Source organism: Drosophila gunungcola, unplaced genomic scaffold (assembly GCF_025200985.1).
Source record: "Drosophila gunungcola strain Sukarami unplaced genomic scaffold, Dgunungcola_SK_2 000053F, whole genome shotgun sequence".
Taxonomy (NCBI): Eukaryota; Metazoa; Arthropoda; class Insecta; order Diptera; family Drosophilidae; genus Drosophila; species Drosophila gunungcola.
The window spans coordinates 820-23,937 of NW_026453217.1; the positions used below are offsets into that span (position 1 = coordinate 820).

At 38.2% G+C, this 23,118-nt stretch overlaps 1 protein-coding gene across 2 annotated transcripts; it reads right to left on the minus strand.

Annotated features, from left to right (window-relative positions):
• Positions 1-13,547: 13,547 nt before the first annotated feature.
• On the minus strand, positions 13,548-16,043 carry LOC128264034 (piggyBac transposable element-derived protein 3-like). 2 transcript variants are annotated; one of them, XM_052999317.1, is made up of 3 exons: positions 15,770-16,043; positions 14,870-15,692; positions 13,548-13,923 (listed from the first exon to the last, which is right to left on the minus strand). In XM_052999317.1, exons 2-3 carry the CDS (start codon positions 15,626-15,628, stop codon positions 13,744-13,746), a joined length of 939 nt encoding a protein of 312 aa, XP_052855277.1. In that variant the 5' UTR covers positions 15,629-15,692; positions 15,770-16,043; the 3' UTR covers positions 13,548-13,743. The 2 variants fall into 2 exon arrangements, with proteins under 2 accessions (XP_052855277.1, XP_052855276.1); XM_052999316.1 differs by having other exon boundaries at positions 13,548-14,804.
• Positions 16,044-23,118: the final 7,075 nt, after the last annotated feature.

Sequence of the window (23,118 nt, forward strand, 5' to 3'; positions counted from 1 at the left end):
GAAATTTAAACTCACTCAAACAATTCACAAAAGTTATGTCACTGTAATCCGGAGCTTATGGCCAATACCATTGCAAGGAACAAATATACATATTGAGTCGAACCTACTGGAAGATCGTCGACTCTGCACAGAATGGCAGGCCCATCGGTCTACACCAACCAAAACAAGACTAAAGGCAGCTGTCAAAAACTTTATTAAAAAAACAAGAACGCTATAGTCGAATTAGATAGTAGACTACTAAGACTATTCGATACCCGTTACTCAGCTTGTAAATTCCAAACGAAATATACCCCACAAATCAATCGGAGTCTAGGTGGCGCCATCTGTCGAACTGCATATTTCCAAATTATCTGCAATACCTGAAGCATTTGAGCACATTATTACTTCTCATTTAGAACAATTGTGCTCCTCGCTAATATCACCATATCAACATGGTTTTGTTATGCAAAGGTCAACTACCATGAACCTACTTAATACTAAAATGCAGACTGATGTTATATATACAGATTTTAGTAAGGTGACCGCCGCTCTCGGAGATAAATATAAGCTAAAACATAAGGCGGTTGCGCCGATGCCGGCTTGACCGACAACGCCGACTTCGATTTCAAGTTATTTGAATAGAAGAACTCAAAGGGTTATTTTAAAAACTCAGTTTCCGATATGATTAACGAAACATCTGAAGTGTCTCACCTCAGTGTAGTCATTTGGACCCATTGCTATTTATTTTATTCATCAACAATCTTCCTTCTGTCATAACACATTCTCGAGTATGAATGTATGCTGATGATGTTACACTTTCTTTGTCCTATAATAATTTGTAATCGGGATTCGGTTTACAGTCTGATATCGATTATTTTAAGAGGATGGTGGCAATCAAACAGAGATACTAACTGAAGAACCCAAAGGTGCAAAGGGAAGTCATTGCGAAAATCGACGAGTTGCTCGAGAAATCCGGACAGCTCCCCAATTGTCCATAGTGTACAAGAAGACAGGTCAGTGGAGACTTTGTGTCGGCTTTAGACATATCAATGCCAAGGAAAAACTACATTTTGGACCAACTGAGGGAGGCGATATACATAAGTATTCTAGACTTGAAAGATGGCTACTGGCAGATTCCCTTAGAAGAAAGTAGCAGGCAATTCACGGCGTTCACGGTGCCAGGAAAAGTACTATTCCGTGTCGGCAAACTTTTAGAGAGCACTGGATCCGGCTATTGGGCCAGAGATGTCGCCTCACGCATTCGCATACCAAGACAATGTCATCGTGATCGGGCGTACACTGGAGGAACTTAGACGGTACATGAGAGAAGTTTTCCGACGCCTAAAGCAGGCAAACCTCAGGATAAATGAGGATAAGTGAAACCATTAATGATCTATTGCGGAAAGGCCCGAAATGGACATGGAGTACAGATCACCAGCAGGCATTCGAAGAGGTAAAGGCAAGACAAGTGGCCGATCCTGTGCTGGCATGTCCAGATTTTGTGAAACCATTCGTGCTACAGACAGACGTCAGCGATAGGGTCAATCCTGACGCAGGAAACAGAAAACGGCGAGAAGGTTATTTCCTATTCAAGCCGGACCCTGAATGGCGCCAAAAAAAACTATGGAGTAGAAAAGAATGTCTGGCAATCTTGTGGGCGAACAGCATCGAAAGCCCCTCATGAAGGATAGCGTGATGGGAATTGCAGCATGAAGGGGCATCCCAACATTGTGGCTGGTGCACTGTCGAGACAGCCTCTGCCAGAAACCCTGAGAACCCTGCGAGAAAATCAAGACACAGCCTTAGAAGTTTCCGAACTAACTCACGGAGGGAGGAGCTTTATATAGGCATATCCAACGCAGAGCAGGAAGCGAAGATGTGGCATCATGCAACCTCTGTGTTCCGCGAGAACTGAGGGAATCCGTCCTCAAGGAAAATCAAGAATCCCCAGCGGCAGTACAAGTGGAAGTCGAAGAACAAATGCAAGGCTTGCGGCCTGCAAATGCGAGATATGCTTCATATATAAGTCTAACCATGGGCAACAGTGTGCGTAGAATTCGTCAGACCGCTACCAGGATCTAAGCATGGAAACCAGATGTTGCTAGTATTAATAGACAGTTTTCCAAGTGGGTAAGATAGTGCCGCTACGTACAGCATTCCGCGAAAGGATAATTCCTAGATAAGGATTCCGCAAAAGTTGTAATAACGGACAACGGAGTGCAGTTTACCAGCCGAGCTTTCAAAAAATTCCTGAGCGAGATGGGATTTACACAACGATTCACAGCGCCGTGGTACCCCACAGGAAAATCCCCGCAATTCGCAGGGCAAGACCAACGTAACTTGGACGTCGGAATCCCACTCGTCAGCGAGCTAAAACAACAAACACAACACACGGTACAGACAAACGAGGACAACTCGAGCATGCAACAACAAGCGGAGCTGACCTAGCATCGCGCATACGTCAGATTCTTAATAGAAAGCAATTAATGCACAGGGACCCAGAACACAAGGCAGACAGATTCATAGCGTCGGGCGTAAGCCAGAGTCATTCATCGATACGCCATGTGGACTAAAGTGATGCTCAGGGCAAGGAACGGATAAGGCCACAAGCCAACATCATCCGTTGCGTCGGCGGACTCTGTACGAAATGCGCAAAGCCCACGACCAAATCTCTGTCTCTGAGGAAATTGCGGAGACTGTACAGCTCAAGAGCTTTACCGTAGCATGCCGAGGCGGAAAAACCCGAAAATAACGCACACACACACAAGCGGACACAATAAAAAAGAAAACACAAAAGGCACTACAGCTGAGCCGGCAATCTGAAATGAGAGATATAAGAAATGCAAACAAACAAAAAGAGTGATGTACCTCGCGCGTCGTTGACACCGGACCCAAGAGCAAGAAAGGGTATACGTGCAGTCCTGCCCCAAGCTATGAAGCGAAAGTGATAATAGGTAAAAACAAATCAGTAGGAATTTGCTATTACCATATCATTGTGAGTCATCATATGCTTAGGGATGAGGGCGCTTCGATTAATAAGCGGTCGATAGGCACTGGACGAAAATGTCGATCGATGGGCAGAAATCACCGGAAATAGCAGCATATGAAGAGTAACAGAACATCGCTATCATCGGATGGCTATTCCACGCTAGGCCAAAGGAATCAATATACATACTGGACACCCGATCGGGACTAAATAGTTTGACCAGACGACGGAATATAGGGAAGATCAAGAACGCGAAAAGTCTATGGGGAAACATCTTGGGCGGAAATTCAGAACATGTAAGGAGGATCGGCGCAGTGGAACTCCATTAAAAGCTATACGCGTCGAGGGATGGATGAACACGAGTATGAGGAGCACAAGAATAGCAAGGCATAGCGCAGACGAGTCTTTTTTCGTTCTCAAAGTAAGAATGAAAGGAGTTGTATAACTCCCCACAAATAAAAGCAAGCAAGATGCGACTAGCCTTGGGCTGGTGTCTCCAAAGGCGTATGCGTTAAGAGCACACCACTTGACCGAATCCCATAGTCACCGAGGACTCCGTATATGTTTAAGCCATACGATATCGTTTTCCAATTTGAATAAAGTTAAAATCGTTCATCTAAACTATCAAATAATTTTTTTTAAATTTAAAAATTTATAAACAAAATTTGTTTAAATTTTTATTTTTAATATTTAGATTGTTTTTATGGGAGCTATATGATATAGTCGTCCGATTTTAATGAAATTTAAACCGTAACTCTGAAATATTTAACCATTACTATATGTCGAAGAACTAAAAAAAAAATTAAAAAACAGCAGTTATTTTTTTTATTTTTTTTTTATATGCTATAACGAGAAGACAACTTTTGGAAAAGTTTTATGTAGATAGCTTTAAAGTGAAAGACTTGTTTGCGTAGAAACGAAGGACGGACAGAAGGACAAGAATATATTCTTTATAGGGTCCTTCACTGCGTTGAAAAACTTCTGACTTAAATTATTGCACCCTCTGCAAGGGTAAAGACAATAATAAAAAAAAAGACAAAAAAAACATTAAGACATACAAAAACATAAAAATAAAAACCAACCAAAATGAACAGATATTAACGAAATTACAACAATTTTAAAAGCAAACCAAAACCATTAAGGCAAACAAATTCCAAAAAAAAAAAAAAAACATAAATATAAGGAAAATAATTTTTAAAAAAACTAGTCACTAGCCCGTTCTGCCGCATAGATGTGTACCTTGATGAGGAGGCAGCCGACAAATATAATATGAAGACTTTGATTTGCAGGAGCGTGTAAAAAAAAAACACTAGCACATTTGAAGTATCAAACATAAAAATTCACGCTGAAAATTTGGGTTGCCATTCTGTCTGTCTCTTTTTTGCATGAAAGTCGAGACCTCGGAAACTATAAAAGAGAGATTTGGGATTTGAAATTCAGATTCTAATAATTTGCGCAGCGAATGTTTGTTCAAAACGAGGCCACATTTTAGACCTTAGCTATTGGACTCTGTCATATCCACCGGCAAACAAAAATTGTATATTATTTATTATTTTGAAAGTTATTGTGTTTTAAAGTACTCTGCCGCCGCTCTACCGCCGTTCTGCTGCTGCTCGGCCACTGCTCTACCGGCAAAACACTAATAGATAGGATCATACTAATCGGTAATGAAGAGAGACAGAGTAAAATAACTGTTAGCGAAAGGTGGGGGTGCCGCACGCTCTTAGCGTTTAGTGTTGGCAATGCGTTTCGCAGAAGACGCCACCTAGCCCCGGATTGTTTTGTGGAAAATAATTAGTTTGAAACTTGTTACCTGAGTAACGGGTATTTAAACGTCGGTAACTCAACGACAGCTTTATATTTTGGCTTTTATTGAATAGCCTTAACATTGCGGTGTGGAAACCACTTCACTCATATGGATATTCCTGAGGCTTACATTAGGTCATCGACCCAATTTTTTAGCACATTTTCAACAGAATGGTGCTTAATATTCTCAATTACGACTTCAATCTCGTACTTTAGGACATCAATCGTCTATGGATGGTTGGCATAGCACTTATTCGTGACGGCACCCCACAAAAAGTAGACGTGTTCAAATCGCAGCTGCGAGCCATTTCGGCTGATAATTTAATTTTCAAACGTACCGTGCATTGTGGCACATAGCGCCCTCATACTGGAACCATAGGTCGTCTATGTTTAAATCTTCCATTCAAGGGAAGAAAAAGTCTTCCAACACACCGCGACAGAAGTCACCATTGACAGTTACGACGGCTCCTGTTGCCTGGTCATACACCGCACTAAACACTCACTCGTTATGAATAAATTGTCTTCTCTAAGACGACGTCTGGGTATTCGGAGCCCCAAATGCGGCAATTCAGCTTACTAACGTTACCACCGAGGTGGAAATAAGGTTCATTTGAAAATAAATGTTTTTTAGATAAAAATGCTCATCTTCCACCAAGCGCTCTTCGGACTATTGCGCGAATTGAAAACGCATATGAAGTGGTCTGCAACAAAGAAAGGCAATTTAGACTGTTCAATAACAAACAAGAAAGGAAGCAACTTCGGCAAGCCGAAATATTTAATATTTTTATTGTTCCCATGGAAGCTTATGTTATAGTCGTCCGTTTTTGATAAAATTTAAACCACAATTCTGAAATATTTAACCATTACTAAATGTCGAAGAACTAAAAAAAAATTTAAGAAACAGCAAAGTTATAATTTATTTTTCCGATTGTTCCTATGGGAGCTATATGCTATAGTCGTCTGATTTTAATGAAATGTAAAACGTAATTCTGAAATATTTAACTAATACTATATATCGAAGACCTAAAAAAAAATTTAAAAACAGCAAAGTTATAATTTTTTTTGTATTTTTTTCCGATTGTTCCTATGAGAGCTATATGATATAGTTGTCCGATTTTGAAGAAATTTAAACCGTAACTCTGATATATTTAAACATTTTTTTAAATTTTTTTTTCGATTGTTCCTATGGGAGCTATACGCTATAGTTGTCCGATCCGGCTTGTCCGACTTATATACTACCTGCAATAGAAAGACAATATTTGGGAAAGTTTCATGCAGATATCTTTAAAACTGAGAGACTAGTTGCGTAGAAACGGACGGACAGACGGACGGACATGGCTAGATCGAATCTCCTAGTGATGCTGATCAAGAATATGTATACTTTATAGGGTCAGTAATGTCTCCTTCACTGCGTTGCGAACTTCTGACTGAAATTATAATACCCTCTGCAAGGGTATAAAAATCACTTAAGTACTCAATTTGAGTTTTTTCGTTCTTGAAATTTTTTACTCAAGCTGAGTAAATTGAACTCAAACAGAGAATTTTTTATCTTGGATTTCTTTTGAGTTCGAATATTCTCAGATTGAGTGCAATATACTTGATTAATTTTCTTTGTGTAGTAATTGGATTGTATGTGTGTGTTCCTAGCTATGTGATAGATACTGCGCAGAGACCCTGTGCAGACCACTTCAAAATTGATTACCCTATCCTTAGAAAGTATTGACTATTTGGAAGGAATCATTTGTTATTTCCCTTCATATAAAGGAAAATAAATCATATACTAGCAATTATAGAGGTATCCCAAAGTTATCCACTATCTCCAAGCTTTTCAAAAACGTTGTTACCCCTCATTTGCCACGTCTTTGTAAATCGATTATATCTCCATGTCAGCATGGATTTATAGCACGCAGGTCTATTTCCATGGATTTCAAGTTATCCTTTTTAAAAGCTCTGTCAGTAAGCTGATCCAACCAAGGGTGATCCAAGGGCAGCCCACTTCTTTTAACATTACTTATTAAAGATCTCCCTTAATCTTGACAAAATCACGCGTCCTTGTGTACGCAGATAACGTTAAGTTATGATGATTTTGGCGTCCTTCTAGAACCAGAACATACATTTTCTGACTATATTTAGTCCATGGTGAATAAACCCAGAGGAGTGCTTGGATTTATAAAAATTTTATTATCCGTATGTCACAAAGACCTTATTTATTTCATTAGTTCGTCCAATCCTGGAGTATTGGTCACCAGTTTGGAGTCCCGAATATGGTGTGCATATAGACCAAACAGAATCTGTGCAAAAAACTTTTTAGTATTTGCTCTACGGGGCCTTAAATGGGATGCAAACCTTACCTTACCATATTACTCTAGTTGATTTCTCCTAATGAAAAACTCCAACCGCAGAACGATGTTTGCATTACTTTTATTTGTAAACATATTAACGGGGATGTGGAGAGTTCCGAGCTACTGGGCCGCCCACATTTTTCAGTGCCTAATAGTACCACTGAAACATATTTTGAAACATTGTAGATCGAACTCTGACATACATGAGCCATTTAGAATACTAGGTAATGTCTATAATATAATTTTTGCTACTGACTCTTAACCAATTTATAGGCATTAATCTTATCTTACTTAACACGTAATTAGTATTTTTAATTGGGTTTTTAATTTGGTATAAATTTTATATATTAATTAACCCATTCTTTTACTATTTTTTTCCCCTAGAAAAGAGGGCGCCGCGCGCCAAGCTTTGCTTGGTGACAGAAGGGCAACTTGTTTGTACTGATCATAGCACATCAACGTCCGAAAAATCGCCCAGGCGTAGCTGACGAATCGGAGATGAGAAAGTTCTTATAATAACTCGGTGTTTTAAAATTTCTTTTAGTTTCTATACGTGCAGATATAACATTTGCACAGAAAAGCAGAAAAACACTTTTTAATTTATTTTAATGATTATTCCATAGAAGGTATATGATATAATCGGCCGATCCCACTCCTTTCCGCTTATATACTACCTGCAAAAGAAAGATGACTTTTGAGAAACTCGGCTTTAGCGTTCTCATTATGCAACTATACACGCCTGTTATAGTTTTCACTCGGAAATGAATTTGATACCATTTTCATTTTTCCTTTTAACATAAAAAAAAATTTCGCTTATTTTGATTCCTTTTATTTTCAAACAAAATCAGCTGATTTGTCAGAGTTTTGCTGCCTCGGGCTGATTACATTTTGTCCCGCTGATGTCCCTCAGGTAATGGAATTAATGGTATACTAGTTTAAGGGATAAAATACAGCTAGAAGGCCCAAAAAAATCATTCACATAAAAAAAACAGAAAAGGAAGCAAACTTCGGCAAGCCGAAGTTTATATACCCTTGCAGAAATTGCAATAATTAAATATTCTTGAAAACCCAAAAAATTCGATTTTTATGCGTATATGTTTAAGCTATACGATATCGTTTTCCGATTTGAATTAAATTAAAATCGTTCATCTAAACTACCAAATTATTTGTATTTCTTAAATAATATTGTTTTAAATTTAAAAATATAAAAGCAACATTTTTAAAAAATTTTTATTTTTAATATTCAGATTGTTTTTATGGGAGCTTTATAATTTTTCCGATTTTTCTGAAACTTTAACCGTAATTCGGAAATATTTGACCATTACTACTACATCTCTAAGAACTTAAAAAAAAAAAATTGTAAAACAGAAAACTTTTAATATTTTTCATTTATTTTTCCGGTTGTTTCTATGGGATCTATAAGCTATAGTCGGCCGATTCAACTTATTTACACCTGCAATATAAAGACACTTTTGGGAAAGTTTCATGCAGATAGCCGGGCATGGCTCGACTCTCCTAGTGATGCTGATCAAGAATATATATACTTTATAGGGTCGGAAATGTCTCCTTCACTGTGTTGCAAACTTGTGACTGAAATTATAATCCCCTTTTCCGATTTTTCCTATGGGAACTATATGCTTTAGTCGTCCGATCCGGCTCGGAAGTTTTAATACTCTTGCCGAAAAGTGTAACAATACTCCTTGAAAGCTATAAGATATAGAAGTCCGATCGGCACGCGCTTTTACCCTGATCGAGGTATGCATAAAAAAAATACGATTTGGAAAGATGCATATCAATAGCTTCTACACTGCGCGAAATATCTTCAATTATTGCAAGTAATATCCGATTGTTCATATGGAAGCTATAGGATATAGACGTCTGATCGGGGCTCTTTTCTAACTTGATGCGTACACATGTTTTAGGACGACTGTTAAAGCTTCAGATCGCTAGCTTTTAAACTGAGCTCGCAAACCGTATTAAACAGACAGACGGACATGGCTATATTGACTCCTCTATTTATCCTGATCAAGAGTATATATACTTTATGGGGTCGGAAACATCTCCTTCACTGTGTTACAAACTTCTGACCAAAATTATAATACCCTCTGTAAGGGTATAAAAAAATGGTATAACTAGGGCGAGAAACACCACACGGACATAAACACACAAGAGAAATACACAAAACCACAAAAATGCATTAAGGGCAAAAAATACCAAATTACAGACCCACACAACTCTACTAACAGAAGATGCCCGGTAAACAGAGCTCGTGGCTATCAGAACTAAAAAAGCGACAATAAAACTGCCCTCACAATTCTGAAGTCCCTAAACTGTAACAGCTCCCCACACTTTTACTCATCTATCACCAAAACCACAACTCAAACACAACTCCAAATAAATCAAGAACTAAACAACTCAAAGGACCCAACCTCACAAACCAAGTACCCACAGGAAACAGGCAACATCATATGCTGACCTCACCTCATTTTGAGACTATTCAGTTCAATTCAATCGACCCCTAAACAAGTTCCTAACCATGCTCAAATCCTACCACTTTCTACCTTCAAACGCATGCCCGCAACTCAAATCTACAAACAAAAACAATCAAATCAAACACAGCCGAGGCTGGGGCCCTCCGAGCTTTTGAACTAAGATAATAACTTAAATAATGCAATGGAACATTAAGGGTTACAGAAATAACTTTTGAAAACTAAAATTTTTTATTAGAAATAAATTTATCACATACAATTCCAATAAACTTTTAACGGCACTGCAGCTACAACATTAATGTAGTTAGAGGTTCAGCTTATCTACCATGTGGAATTACTTGAGATTCCAAAAAAAATGTACGCCTAACTCCACTTATATTTCCTCCAATAAAAACATTACCTTTAACAACTTGCAAAACGTTCTTTGCCATCAAATCTATCCACACTAGTCCTAGGTGACTTTAACAGCTGGCACCCATCCTGGGGTTCCACCAGAGCCAATTTGAGGCGTATATTCTATCTATATCAACCTACAAAAAACATACACAAAAAAGCTGACATAATCAGAAAATGAATGACACAAAGATCCCATTTTTCGAATTCTTAAAAGTCTACCTTTCCCCTCAAGCGTACTGTACCCTGGTGGAACAATGAAGAGAAACTGCTTTAAACTTAAAACACAAACATAGAAAATATAATTGAATTCAAAAAAGCCTACACCAAATACAAGTGTTTAGAAAAGCCAAAAAAAAACTGTCAATAACAACATCACCTCCCAAATTCATGCCAACTTGAATTCATCGAAAATGTATGCAAGCATCCAATCAGCTTACAAATTAATAGCCTGATTCCATTGCCGCATTAGTGGAATTTTCAAATGTGCTTGATTCCCTTGACGCATGTAGCATTTAGCTAATGCTATTTTAGTGGTGGCACTAACAAAATATAGTTAAATGTCGGTATTTTTCGGTGTTTTTACTAAATACTTTCAAAGCGAATGTTTCGCATTTTTTTTAAACGCAGCTTTTAGCCTTATGGGATTCCCTGTGTAAATAAATGCTCATTAGGCTTAATGCGTTTATTTATATATTCGCCAATGGAATCCTGCTATATGCCTAGTCCGTCCCAGTGTTTAAATAGCTGAAGTCGAAGTAGCAAAAGTCGCAAAATGTTTCACTGCTTTGAGCGGGTGCTTTTTAAAATGAGCTGATGCTTCTGCTTCTGCTCCTGAAAAAAGCAGAAGTTGCAGTCGAAGCAAAAAAAAACCACAAAGAAGCCAAATCCTGCAGACCTATAGCACTTATTCCATGCCTAGGGAAAATCTTTGGATTGTTATAACAAACAAACTCATTCACAACAACCAGTTCGGTTTTAAAAGGGAAAAAAAAACGGTCATAGACAGTCTACTATGTGTAGACCATCTAGCGACCTGATCGCTTTACTTAAAACGCCACCTTTCCATCATCTCCCTAGACTTTCCAAACCATTTGATAAAATATACATTCAATTGTCCACAAACTTCAAAAATGGAAAATTGGCCCTTGTATCCTCAGTCCAATACACGATGAAGCAATATATGTACACCATATCAAAGCCTTCTTATGTATCTAAATGTAATGTATCTCACAGCAGATCGATTATTTTGGGAACAATAACTATATTTTAACGGTTGATAAGGGGTACAGATCAAACCTCATACGGACAGTTACTACTAAGAGCTTTGAGAAACAAAATAATAGGTAAGGCGGGCGAGACGTTAATCATTTTAGATACTGAACTTGAATGGGCTAGTATTAGAGAAAACCTTAAGCGCATTTCAAATTACTGGACTCCGTAATGAACTATTACCACTTCCCGCAGATTCAGACCATGGAGTAAGTGCAGCATCGAAAAGACCCCTTTACGATTGAATTTGCCATAACGCCTTCTTGGTCGGGCTGCGGAACCCACTCAGAAAGGTCATCCTAGCCAGAAACCCAACAACAATCGAGATGGCTTACGAGTGGGGCCAAGCTGAGCAGAATTTCATTTACCAAAAACAGACCGTAATAAGTCATACCAGAAAAGTTCATATCAAAAAAACTCTGGTAAAACTAACTAAAACTAACTACTCTTCTAATAAGAAAAGGCAGGACTATCGTGGGAATTAATGTTCGACGGCAAACCCGTTCCGTCAAGACTCGAACCAAAGTCAGAACCAGTCCAATATCAACATATATAAGTTAACTAAGTAGGTTACCGGACGGAGGCAATGACCGAATGTCCGAAGCCCAGCAGCGGCCAACACCGCTGACGCGGCATTTGGCCGGATGCTCGTGCATAGCCGGCAAGCACTGCATATTTGCGTGGCCGCTATGAATTTCATTTTTTGTTAGTTTTAAGTTCAGTTCTGATTTAAATTCAGAAAAAATCACATCGCTTATAAAACAAACTCCGGCAACCGCCGTTAAACAATTTATCATTTGAACACTGACTGAGTATCTAGGCCAGCAGTGAACGGATGGCAGTTACCCTCCCAACGTAATCTTCCTAAATCATAATTTAGGAAGTCTTAGGCCAGCCGGCTAAGAGCCAGCAGCCAACAACCAACAACCAGCAGCCTGCAGCCAGCAGTCAGAAGCCAACAACCAACAACCAGCAGCCTGCAGCCAGCAGCCAACAACCAACAACCAGCAGCCTGCAGCCAGCAGTCAGAAGCCAACAACCAACAACCAGCAGCCTGCAGTCAGCAGCCAACAACCAACAACCAGCATCCTGCAGCCAGCAACCAGCAGCCTACAGGCAGCAGTAGACCTGACGTCTACCCACACCGAGAGGACAGGAGAAGCTACCGTTCATCTCACTAATATTTTAATTGGCGCTCAACAACAAAAACCCAACGATTTTGCGGAAACGGCTCCGAGCCCGATAAAATTCGGGATTTGAATGACAAAAAAATATATTACATTAAATTCATTCATTTTTCTAATCTGAACTGTTTTTACTGTGTGTCAATAATCGATTCATTGACCAGCCAAATGGCAGAATTGCGCGCTGCGCCCACCGCGTCCCGAGATTCGGCTCCAACGCCAGAAGTTAAAGTTTATGCAGTCATAGAAATTAGGGATACAGTTCAATGCAACCCTAGACGCTGTCAAGTGCCTACGAATTTGCTGGGGCACAAGAGTCATATGTTTCATAGAGGCAAGCCGCCACCGCTGCCTACCACATATTCAGACGATACAATGGTAGTTCACGCCATTATCAGGCAGTGATCATCATAAGAAGTAAAGTCAGAGGCCCCGCCGATGCCGCCTCGTTTGGCACGGTATTGAATTTCGACGCGATCATAAATCGCCTCGATGTTACGTACAGTGATAAGCGACCGATGCACGTCATCGAGCAGGAGTTAGGCACTCTTAGATAGGCTGGCCCTACCCTGTTGCAGTACTACGATGAGATAGAAAAAAAGTTGACACTGATCACAAACAAAGTGAATATGTCATAAGAGAGAAATATGGCAGCGGTGCTATGTGATAAGTTCCGAGATGACGCTTTGATGGTATTCATATCAGGCCTGAAGCAAAATCTCACTCATGCACTTTTCTCGGCAAAACCAAAAGATATGCCATCGGCCCTAGCCCTGGCACAAGTCGTGGAGTCTAACCACGAGAGATACCTTTTCGCAAACACTTTTGCGAGAAGTCAGGAAAATAGGGACCGTAAGATGAGTCCAAAGGCGCAAAGGCGCCAGCAAGATAAAAATTCTTCCCAAACAGACCCCCAGTTAGGTATTAATAGAAATCCTTATAATACTGTAACGTACACACCTAGGTGTACGATACAATTTTTAGTAGTATATAAAGTTATAGGTGTAAGCGTCTTATTATGAATAATAAATATTATGTTAATAGTATGTAAGGTTATAGGTGTAAGCGACGCATAATGAACTTTCGACCCCAACTTTTTCCCTGTCGAAAAAAAAATATTTTTTTTTTTGTATTCTGTTTGTATTGGGCCAAGCAGTATTTGAGTAAAGTTTGAACTCCCCACCCCCACTAGTTTGGGCGCTACCGGATGTTGCTTGTGGGCAACGTTGGGCCATAGTGTATATTAAAGAATACATTTTTAGTTGATGGTTATTTTTGTTTATTTTCAATTTTTAAGTATGGTAAGACATAAAACAGTTTTTATTGTTGTTACAGCATAGGTGTACTTTACATTTAATACATTTTGACATTGGGGTTCCTGTCTTACACAGTCTGCAACGCCCTTTTTCAGTAAATACCACCCAATGTTCCATGCAATCGTAACGCATAGAATTTGTAGGATTTGGCTGAAACTTGTATTTTTTGGATTGATTGGAAGACACACTGCTAGTTGGAGAACCCAAAGATATTATTGAGTTTTCTCTTTGCATATTTGATGGCCGACCCCTCTTTTTTTCAAATGAAGTAGAGTAAGTACATTGTAGCAGCTCATGAGCAACTTCCATTTGAAATTTGATGAGCGGTATATACTTTTGATTTGGGTTTAGAAAATGAAAATTTTTTCTATACAGCAGCCATGCATTTGTCATTGATGTTCCCAAGCACCAATAAAAAATTCTAATGTACCACTTTCTTGAACGGTGGTTTATTTTATATAGCTCCATAAGCATGTCCGCTAAGTCTACTCCTCCCATACCCTTGTTATAAGAGCCTACGATAGCAGGCCTTACAACATCAATGTAAACTTTTTCTTTAGGACTCCATCGTTTGCACATTCCAACTGGCTGATGGTCTTCATACGAAGATAGTAGTTGAACCGACTTATTATCAAACCATTTGACGCATATCAGATTATTGTTTACTTCATATTTTGTATCAAATGATCCTCTTCCACGTTTTTTCAATTCTGCATCTGAAAGAAGTCTACAGCTGCTTATGCGGTTTTTGCGGATAGTTCCGGTTGCAAATATGCCATTTTCCTTCAATGCAACCAAGAGACTAACTGACGTAAACCAATTGTCAAAATACAGCTTGAAAGGTTTGCCTTTGGGAAGACCTTTTGATAAGTATAATACCACATCTGAAGATATTCCCAATCCAAAGTTTGGGCAAGTGCCTTCGCCAACATACAGTGTGAAGTCATAAACTAATCCAGATGTTCCAGCGCGCGTAAACATTTTTAAACCCCATTTGTGAGGCTTAGCTGGGTTGTATTGCTTATAAGACGATTGGCCTGACAAAAAATTAAAATTGAATTAAAATTAAAATTAAATTTTAATAAAATTTAAATCTGAATACCTTTGTACGCAATGATTTGCTCATCAACGCTTTGATGTTCTTCTTGGGGTAGTTTACCAAAACTTTTTTGAGAATGTCAAGTAAAGGGCGTATTTTGTACAGTTTATCATAGTTCAAATCACCTTTTTTTAGTTGTTTTGTATTATCGTTGAAATGTAAACATTGTTTGATTTTTTCAAACTTTCCTCGTGGCATTGCATCCGATATAGCAGAAAGCTTGTATTCTTTTGACCAAGCCATTTTAAATTGAGGTACTTTTATGACACCCAAGTACAATAAAATTCCGATATACCTTTTTATTTGATCTCCAGTACATTGCAGCTCTATGCCGTGCTCTTGCAACCCATACAAATTAGTTTGATTTGTAATTAAATCAATAACATTATTGTCAAAAAAGCTGCAGAAATACTCTACAGGGGTCTTCACTTCATCGATTTGGCGATTACTATCTTCTTCCCAAATACACCCTGGAGCTTGAAATGGCCTATTTCTCCACTTAAGTGTTTTGGGATCAACTTTTTCAAAGCAATTATCAGCCACAACACTATTTTCTTGAATGCTTTTTTCATCAATCAAATTTTCAATATGCTCAAATTCTATTGATTCTCCCCTTTCCAATATACTTTTTAAATTATTCTCCAACATTCCAGAGATGTCTTCCATTTCATCACCACTTTCTTCGTCACTGGAGACATCCCAATCGAAGTTGACAATTCTCTCAATATCATCATTTGATAAACCTTTTTCTTTTGGTCTCATATTTTGGTGGTGCAATGGCCCAAGGTTGCTCACAAGCAACTTTATTACTTTGAAAATTCCTCAGCTGTTTTTTAATAGAAATCAATTAGATTGAACTACAACATGCATTAAAGAATTCATTTATTAACAAATTTCACTCACATTCTTCAACTTTTAATGCGTAATTAAAAAGTAAATCACTTTCTTTTCAATATACCTCACAATACAACAATCACTTTTTACGCGAGGCACGTCCAGCACATTCCAAATAATTTCGTCAAATGATGCGCAAACTAGAATTTTTTTGCTTACATTCTAAGTATACACATCAAAGCACCGTTATCTCGAAGAATAAGCAGACAAAAACAAAAGCACCGACTACCGATAGCCGTTAAACTTTTGAAATTGCTCACAGGCAACTTCGGGGTCGAATGGGTTAAATTAATACGTCATGTAATTGGGCTTAGAATGGATATTTCAAAAAATGTCGGCTATGCCGTACTTATAACATTCTTTGTTAGCTGTGATTCCAACGTATTCGACAGGCCTATGGACTTGCTGTTAATGTCTAAGTGGGTTATGTATAGTTGCTTGAATAGCATCAATCCAAAGCCAAGCACATATACTGAACCCTTCCATCGACAAAATACTTCTTATTGATAAGGACTATAACAGGATTTGATTACTAGGTAAATAAAAATAAAAAAACGCCTCCTCTTATCCAACGTATTCGACAGGCCTGTGGACTTGCTGTTAATGTCTAAGTGGGTTATGTATAGTTGCTTGAATAGCATCGATCCAAAGCCAAGCACACATACTGAACCCTTCCATCGACAAAATAATTTATATTGATAAGGACTATTACAGGACTTGATTACTAGGTAAAAAAAGCATCCTCTTATCCTAAGACGGGCAGATTGGGTATATTTATGCCCAGGTGGTGACCCAGATTTTAACAAGATATTTTTAAGGTGGAGTTAACAGTTTGGCCTTAACGTTTAATGATAAGAGTTGATGCGCGGCTCGACACGAGATTTAAGCCTCCACGCCGTAAGATACCGCAATATCAACTTGCAGTGATCGCTGGGGTTGTTAAATTGAGAACTAATTTTAAGTTAGATTTTACGCACGGCTTGCCTCGAGCTTTAAGCCTGCTCCACGCGGTAGCAGCCAGGATCCCAGGAAGCTACCGGCAATATATTAACACATAACTTTGGCGTTCCTAGTATGTTTACGATTAGTAATCGAAATCCAAATTTCCCTATGCTTATTTCGTGGTATCACGACTCGTTAGAGGTTAGGGTCGCGGTCAAGATCGTATTGATTTCCGATCAACAAGAACCCGGATTTCTTGATTAAATTACTTTAGGTGAGGGTGGCGCAAAATTTAGGCTGTTATTGATCTCTGATTTGGTTATGAACACTTACACGGAACACTACAGTTTTCTTCGAAGCTAAAACGAGTGAGCTTTTGCCGAATAATCAGAATTGAAAGAAAGAAATTACGAAATTATCGCTTAATATTTTCCTGAGTCAAAGGGCTGCCATCCTGTTGCGGAAATAGTATACTATATTTCCTCGATAGATTATAAACATAAATTCTGGTCCAATAAATTCCACACCCCTACACATGTCCTAATTTAGAATATTGCGCTCCCGTTTGGAGTCTCAAATATCAAGTAAGACATTGATCGTATTGAGTCGGTACAAAAAAATTTCTTCTTTTCGCCCTTCGTGGTTTAAAATGGGATCATACTCTAGTAGATTACTATTGCTTAATTTACCTTCTCTTGTAAATCGTAAAATCATGCTTGGAACTGTTTTTTATGCATAATCTTGTCAAAGGTGGTATTGACTCCATAGAATTGGTAAGCCGCTTAACTTTTAATGTGCTTTTTGACCAACCCGCAACTACCATCTCTTAACTTGCCAAGATGTACATTTTAGTCTTCCTTACTCCTTTCGTGTTTTTTGTAATAATTATAAAAATCTGTATAATCAAATTTTCATTTCAACCTTTATCCCCGTCTTAAAAACTACAATTCCACAATTTTAACATCTTTGCATGGTACTTAGTCTTAGTTTTTTTAAAAATGTCTCTATATTATGTTATTTGTGTTTTCCTCGTGAACTCGATAATTACCCACAATGCTAAAAGGGCCCGCGTTGGTCCACTTGTTTGTTCTGTTTACAGTGCAACAACGTTCAACAATAATTTATTTATTTATTTATTCATTTATTCGCCAATGAATATATCCTTATCTGGCTATCAGCTAACTTAACTTAAAACTAAGTATTAATTAAAAAATATTCCCTAAGTAATTGCCTAAGCACATCCTTCTTGGATCCCCAAACCAATCGAATACTTAGTGGCAAAGAGTTAAAAAGTCTTAAAGTTCTTAAGATTGGCTCATTACGCGCATAGTTAGTCCCCGCAGCACTTTCAAAAAATGGGATGATGGTACGGAGACTCCTGGCTGGATATTGAATTTAATTGAGCTTAATATTAATGGACTATCTATATTACCAATTATAACATCATTAATAAAGAGCAGGCTCGCTATCGAACGGCGATCTTCTAGACTGCAGGTATGCAGAAGGCAACAGTGGCTAGAGTAAGCTGGCAAAGGTTCCGAAAAGTTTAACGGCTGAAGTGCAAATTTTAGGTACTTTTTCTGCAGCCTCTCAATTCTATTGATATGGACAACACTTGACGGGTTCCAAATAAAGGAAGCATATTCCACTCTTGAACGCACAAAAGCTGATAACACTGTCAGTCGTGAGTACGGGTCCTTAAAAAGTATGGTGTTTCTCTTGACTAATCCGAACATTGCATATGCCTTCGGCAGAACATGGTTCATATAGTTAATAAAAAAAATTTACTGTCGAAAAGGACCCCAACATCCATAATCTCAGTAAGTGCAGAGAGTGAATGGTTATTGATAACATATATAGAAAGAATATTTAAGATACATTTACTATAGCGAACAACATAAAATTTATTTAGGTTGAGAGGTAAATAGTTCTGAATACACCATAAACTGATTTTGTTCAAGTCCGATTGTAGCAAATAGCTGTCATTTAAGGAATTCACTCGCATGTATATTTTAAGGTCATCCGCATAAAGAAGATACTTGGAAGATTGAATGCAGAAACAAATATCATTAATGAAAATAATGAAAAGCAAAGGACCAAGAGAACTGCCTTGAGGAAGACCAGAGGTTGCTTCAAAGAGGTTAGAAACAAACCCGCTGACATGATAGGATCGTTTTGCCAAATAAGAAGAGATCCAATTTAGAAAAGAGCGGTGAATACCAAGCTTAAAAAGTTTTTCTTGCAAGGCAGAGTGAGAAACCTTATCAAAAGCCTTGGCGAAATCAGTATAAACTGTGTCCATTTGGGAATGTAACTCAAAGGCTTGTATGAAATGTTTAGCGAAAATAGCTAAATTCGAGGTAGTAGAACGACCAGGCATGAACCCGTGCTGATTAGGGTCAATATAAGTATTTATCAGGAAGGATAATTTTTTAACTACATTTCTCTCGAATAGCTTGGCAATGTAATTAGAAACCTCAGACTTGCTTCCGCCTTTATGAACCGGTAAAATTTAGGCAATTTTCCATCTAGAAGTAGAAGAAGACGAGAAGATCATCTTAAGGGGTTGAAGAAGACTGTGATAAAATTTTTTAAGAAAAAATGAAGAAACTCCATCAATGTCAGGCTTAATGGAGTCGACAAATTGTGAAATAGCTTCAGAAATGTCATCATCATTAATTTCAAGGGAACCAATATTACACATTTCTGGAATGTTATTTAGAATTTGCTGGTCATTCCAGTCACAAGCAGGCTCAAAATTGGCCGAAAAAAAGGAAGCAAATAAGTTTGCCATATTTATCCCAGAATTAGCTGTAGTATTGTTATATTACACAGTTGACGGTATGGAAGAGTAAGATTTCTTTGAATTAATAAAACGCCAGAACACATTTGGATTTGACTTTAAGCTATTTTCAATGTCGGAAATGTATTGATTATAAAGAAATTTATTAAGAAACTCAAATTCCCGCTTATGCTGTCTTATCTATCACGATCCAATGGATAACCCCATCTAATGAACCGTTTATAGAACTTATTTCTTAGATTTTTATATTTCTGGAGACCTTTTGTATACCAAGGAAGCCTATAGGAACCCCGTACCTTGATTGAACACGTGCTGTCAAGAATATTTTTTAAAGCGACAAGAAAGTTATTGTAATTGGTCTCAATGCAAGCATTTGATAGCAAGAAAACCCAATCCATAGACGTGAGGCAATCACTTACGGCAACCAAGCTGGCATGATCAAAATTATACATAGGAATAAAGTTAACAACTGTTAAGAAATTATAAAATTCAATATTAAAGCATAAGGGCTTATGATGAACACCACAACTAGAAATACTAAATTCAGCAAGGTTTACCGAGGAATGAACAATAGAATTGATGAAGTAGCCTATGCAAATCATTACAGATGTAATTTATCTGGGTGAGGCCCATACTATAACAATCATCGATAACAATAATTTCATGTGGCTGGTGTACATTGCCAGGCACCATAGCAAGGGATTGCTGATCGCAATACCATACAACAGATCCCAAATTAAAATCTCCTGTCACAACAAGACCAACAGAGTCATCTATGCTGGCATGTAGGCAGGCAATGTTATTCATATGCGCCTGATAAAGCGTAAAGTCACTTCCAGGGGGAATATAAGAAGCAACTATTACAGTCTTCCCAGACAATCCAGATACCTCAACAGCCAACTGGTCCAGAAGAGAGTCCTCGTTTGAAAGTACAGCTGCGCAGCAGGAGAAGGTACGACGGACAGCCACGATGACGCCTCCACCTCTCTCGCACTTCATTCTGCTGAAGTCTCTATCCTTGCGATAGACATGGAATAAAGCGCCAATATGAGGAGCGCGCTTCTATCATATGCATTGGGTACATCAGAAAAAACAGCCGTCAAGAGCGACTGAGCGTACGAAGATGCATGATGATGAGAGAGCGAAACTCCGAAGAGAGCGCCGTATTGTTGTTGATGCGAAAACAGCTGCGGCTGCGCGCCTTGATTCGAAACGATGTAGAGGACGAGCGGCCTAAGCACCAGCTTAAGCATTTGTTGTTGGTGAAGAGGTTGAGAATGATGCACGAAAGTGAACCAATAATGACGTCAGAGCCAGTGACGTCGATTACTGGGGGTTTTTTAATGGAAGCTTGGCAGGGGTAGATGTACGCAATGGTTCACCACCCAATGTGTCCACCACGGTCGACTCCAAGTGCTCTCTCTCCCTGTGGATGAATCGGCTCACCTTAACTGATTGTGGCCAGAAATCAACGCTGAAGACAGTCTGATAATACTGCTCCGGGACTCCAAGCTTAAAATTAATGAACTTCAGTGAGCTAAGATCTACATCTTTTTTTGTTAGTGAATAGCATGATATGGTGTCAGAATTTACTTTTAACTTGTCAGAAACAAACTTGCACAGCGCCTCTGGCTTTGTGTTTACAGCGAATTTGCCAATATGCAAAAATCTTTTGCTGGGCAATACTGCAAGTTTATCACAAGCGAGCGCCGAACCAATAATATGCTTCTTGTTGTTACGATTCTTTTTATTTTTCTTGGAGACAACCGTAAAGCCCTCATTGGGAGGGTTATGGTCTGACACAACGGGATTGATATGATGGGAAGTAGATGAAGCCGGAGGTTTATTGGCAACTTTTTCCTTCTTCCACTTGTTGGTGTTAACATTAGCCGGGGCATCCACAGATTCAGGAAAAGCGATTTGAAACTTTGTATTTAAGTGCAGGTATAGGCTTTTAAGTTCACGAAGTTCTTCAATGATTTCGTCTGTTTTTGAGTGCGAATCATTGCTCACTACACTGCTATCACATTGCCATAACAGATTTGGCATAATAGTTAGCAATTTTATTGCCTCTTCAGGCAAATTAACACAAGAAGTGTGGAAAGTGCGATGACAAAGCGATGAACATCGAACCGCCTCAAAACCACGAAGTTGCGCATGCGTAACGGCAACATTGTACTCAGAGCACGTAATAAGGTCATAACGAAATGAAAAACGCGTCTGCTCGCAACGAAAGCTGATCAGAGACTATACATATATATAACCATTAGTGTTGAATGGTATTTTCTTTCAAAAAAGCATTTTTTTTAATGAAAATCTCAAAAAAATAACTGTAATTTAGTTTGGATATAAAAAAAAAGAAAAAAAAAAAAAAATAAAAAAAATAATAAATAAATAAATAAATAAAAATAATAGCTCCATTATAAAAATTGTTGCACACACAATATAACAGCTATATGTTTTTCGATTTGTGGGCGTTAGAGTATGCGTGGCTACGTTTTGAAATAAACTCGCGCTGCGTAGAAAAAACTAGAATCTGCATGCCAATTCCCAAAAGTCCTAAATATGTTTTAGTCAAGTTAATAATAAATCAAAAATAGCGTAAGGGTCGAATACAGTAAATAAATTTGCTATCATTTTACGTTTATTGAATTGAAAGAGAATATGTCGGGGTAAAAACATTTTATCTAATTCAAATATACAGGAAGCCATTGACTCCCAGCATCGACGCAATTCTTCCGGAAGTGGATCGTCCCACCCGAGCTTTCACAACCAAATTTAATGTATATTTATTTTAGCTTACGTTGTCATTGGGATTAGTAAACCAAGATGGTCACAAAGGCGCGCTGAGAAAGACAAAATAGACCGCTAGGTAGGGCGCTGATGCCGTCCCATATGTAATTGTTGTCAGTCGATATGCTTGCACAAGCTCTGTTGGACCTACTCTCCATTTAATCATCTGGAATTGACGCTGACTATCATCGATCTCAAATTGCCGATACATTAGTGCAGAAATTGCATATGCAGGAAGACGAAAGCGAAACCATAAGCAAATCATTTAAAGATAGCTGGGTTGACGACTTACACGATGCGTCAAAAACAACGCTTAATTTCGTTCTCGAACTTTGCGGTCTCAGTACCCACTGGTCTGGGATAAACAAGTGTGCTTCACTGGGGATACCACTGACGGCTAGTGACATGTGCCCTAAGGCTAGATACTTCTTCATGAATGCAATATATAAAGATTGGACTTCAGGTTGTTCTTGAATCCTTCTTTCTAAAGATACAAATCTTTGTTTGGCAGATTCGAATGCTCAAAAAATAACTGTAATTTAGTTTGGATATAAAACAAAAAGAAAAAAAATAAAATAAAAATAAAAAAAAATAATAAATAAATAAATAAATAAAAATAATAGCTCCATTATAAAAATTGTTGCACACACAATATAACAGCTTTATGTTTTTCGATTTGTGGGCGTTAGAGTATGCGTGGCTACGTTTTGAAATAAACTCGCGCTGCGTAGAAAAAACTAGAATCTGCATGCCAATTCCCAAAAGTCCTAAATATGTTTTAGTCAAGTTAATAATAAATCAAAAATAGCGTAAGGGTCGA

Bases quoted from the DNA above. Each gene is read 5' to 3' on its own strand.
- LOC128264034 (XM_052999316.1), bottom strand. From the start codon at position 14,748: ATGTTTACGCGCGCTGGAACATCTGGATTAGTTTATGACTTCACACTG.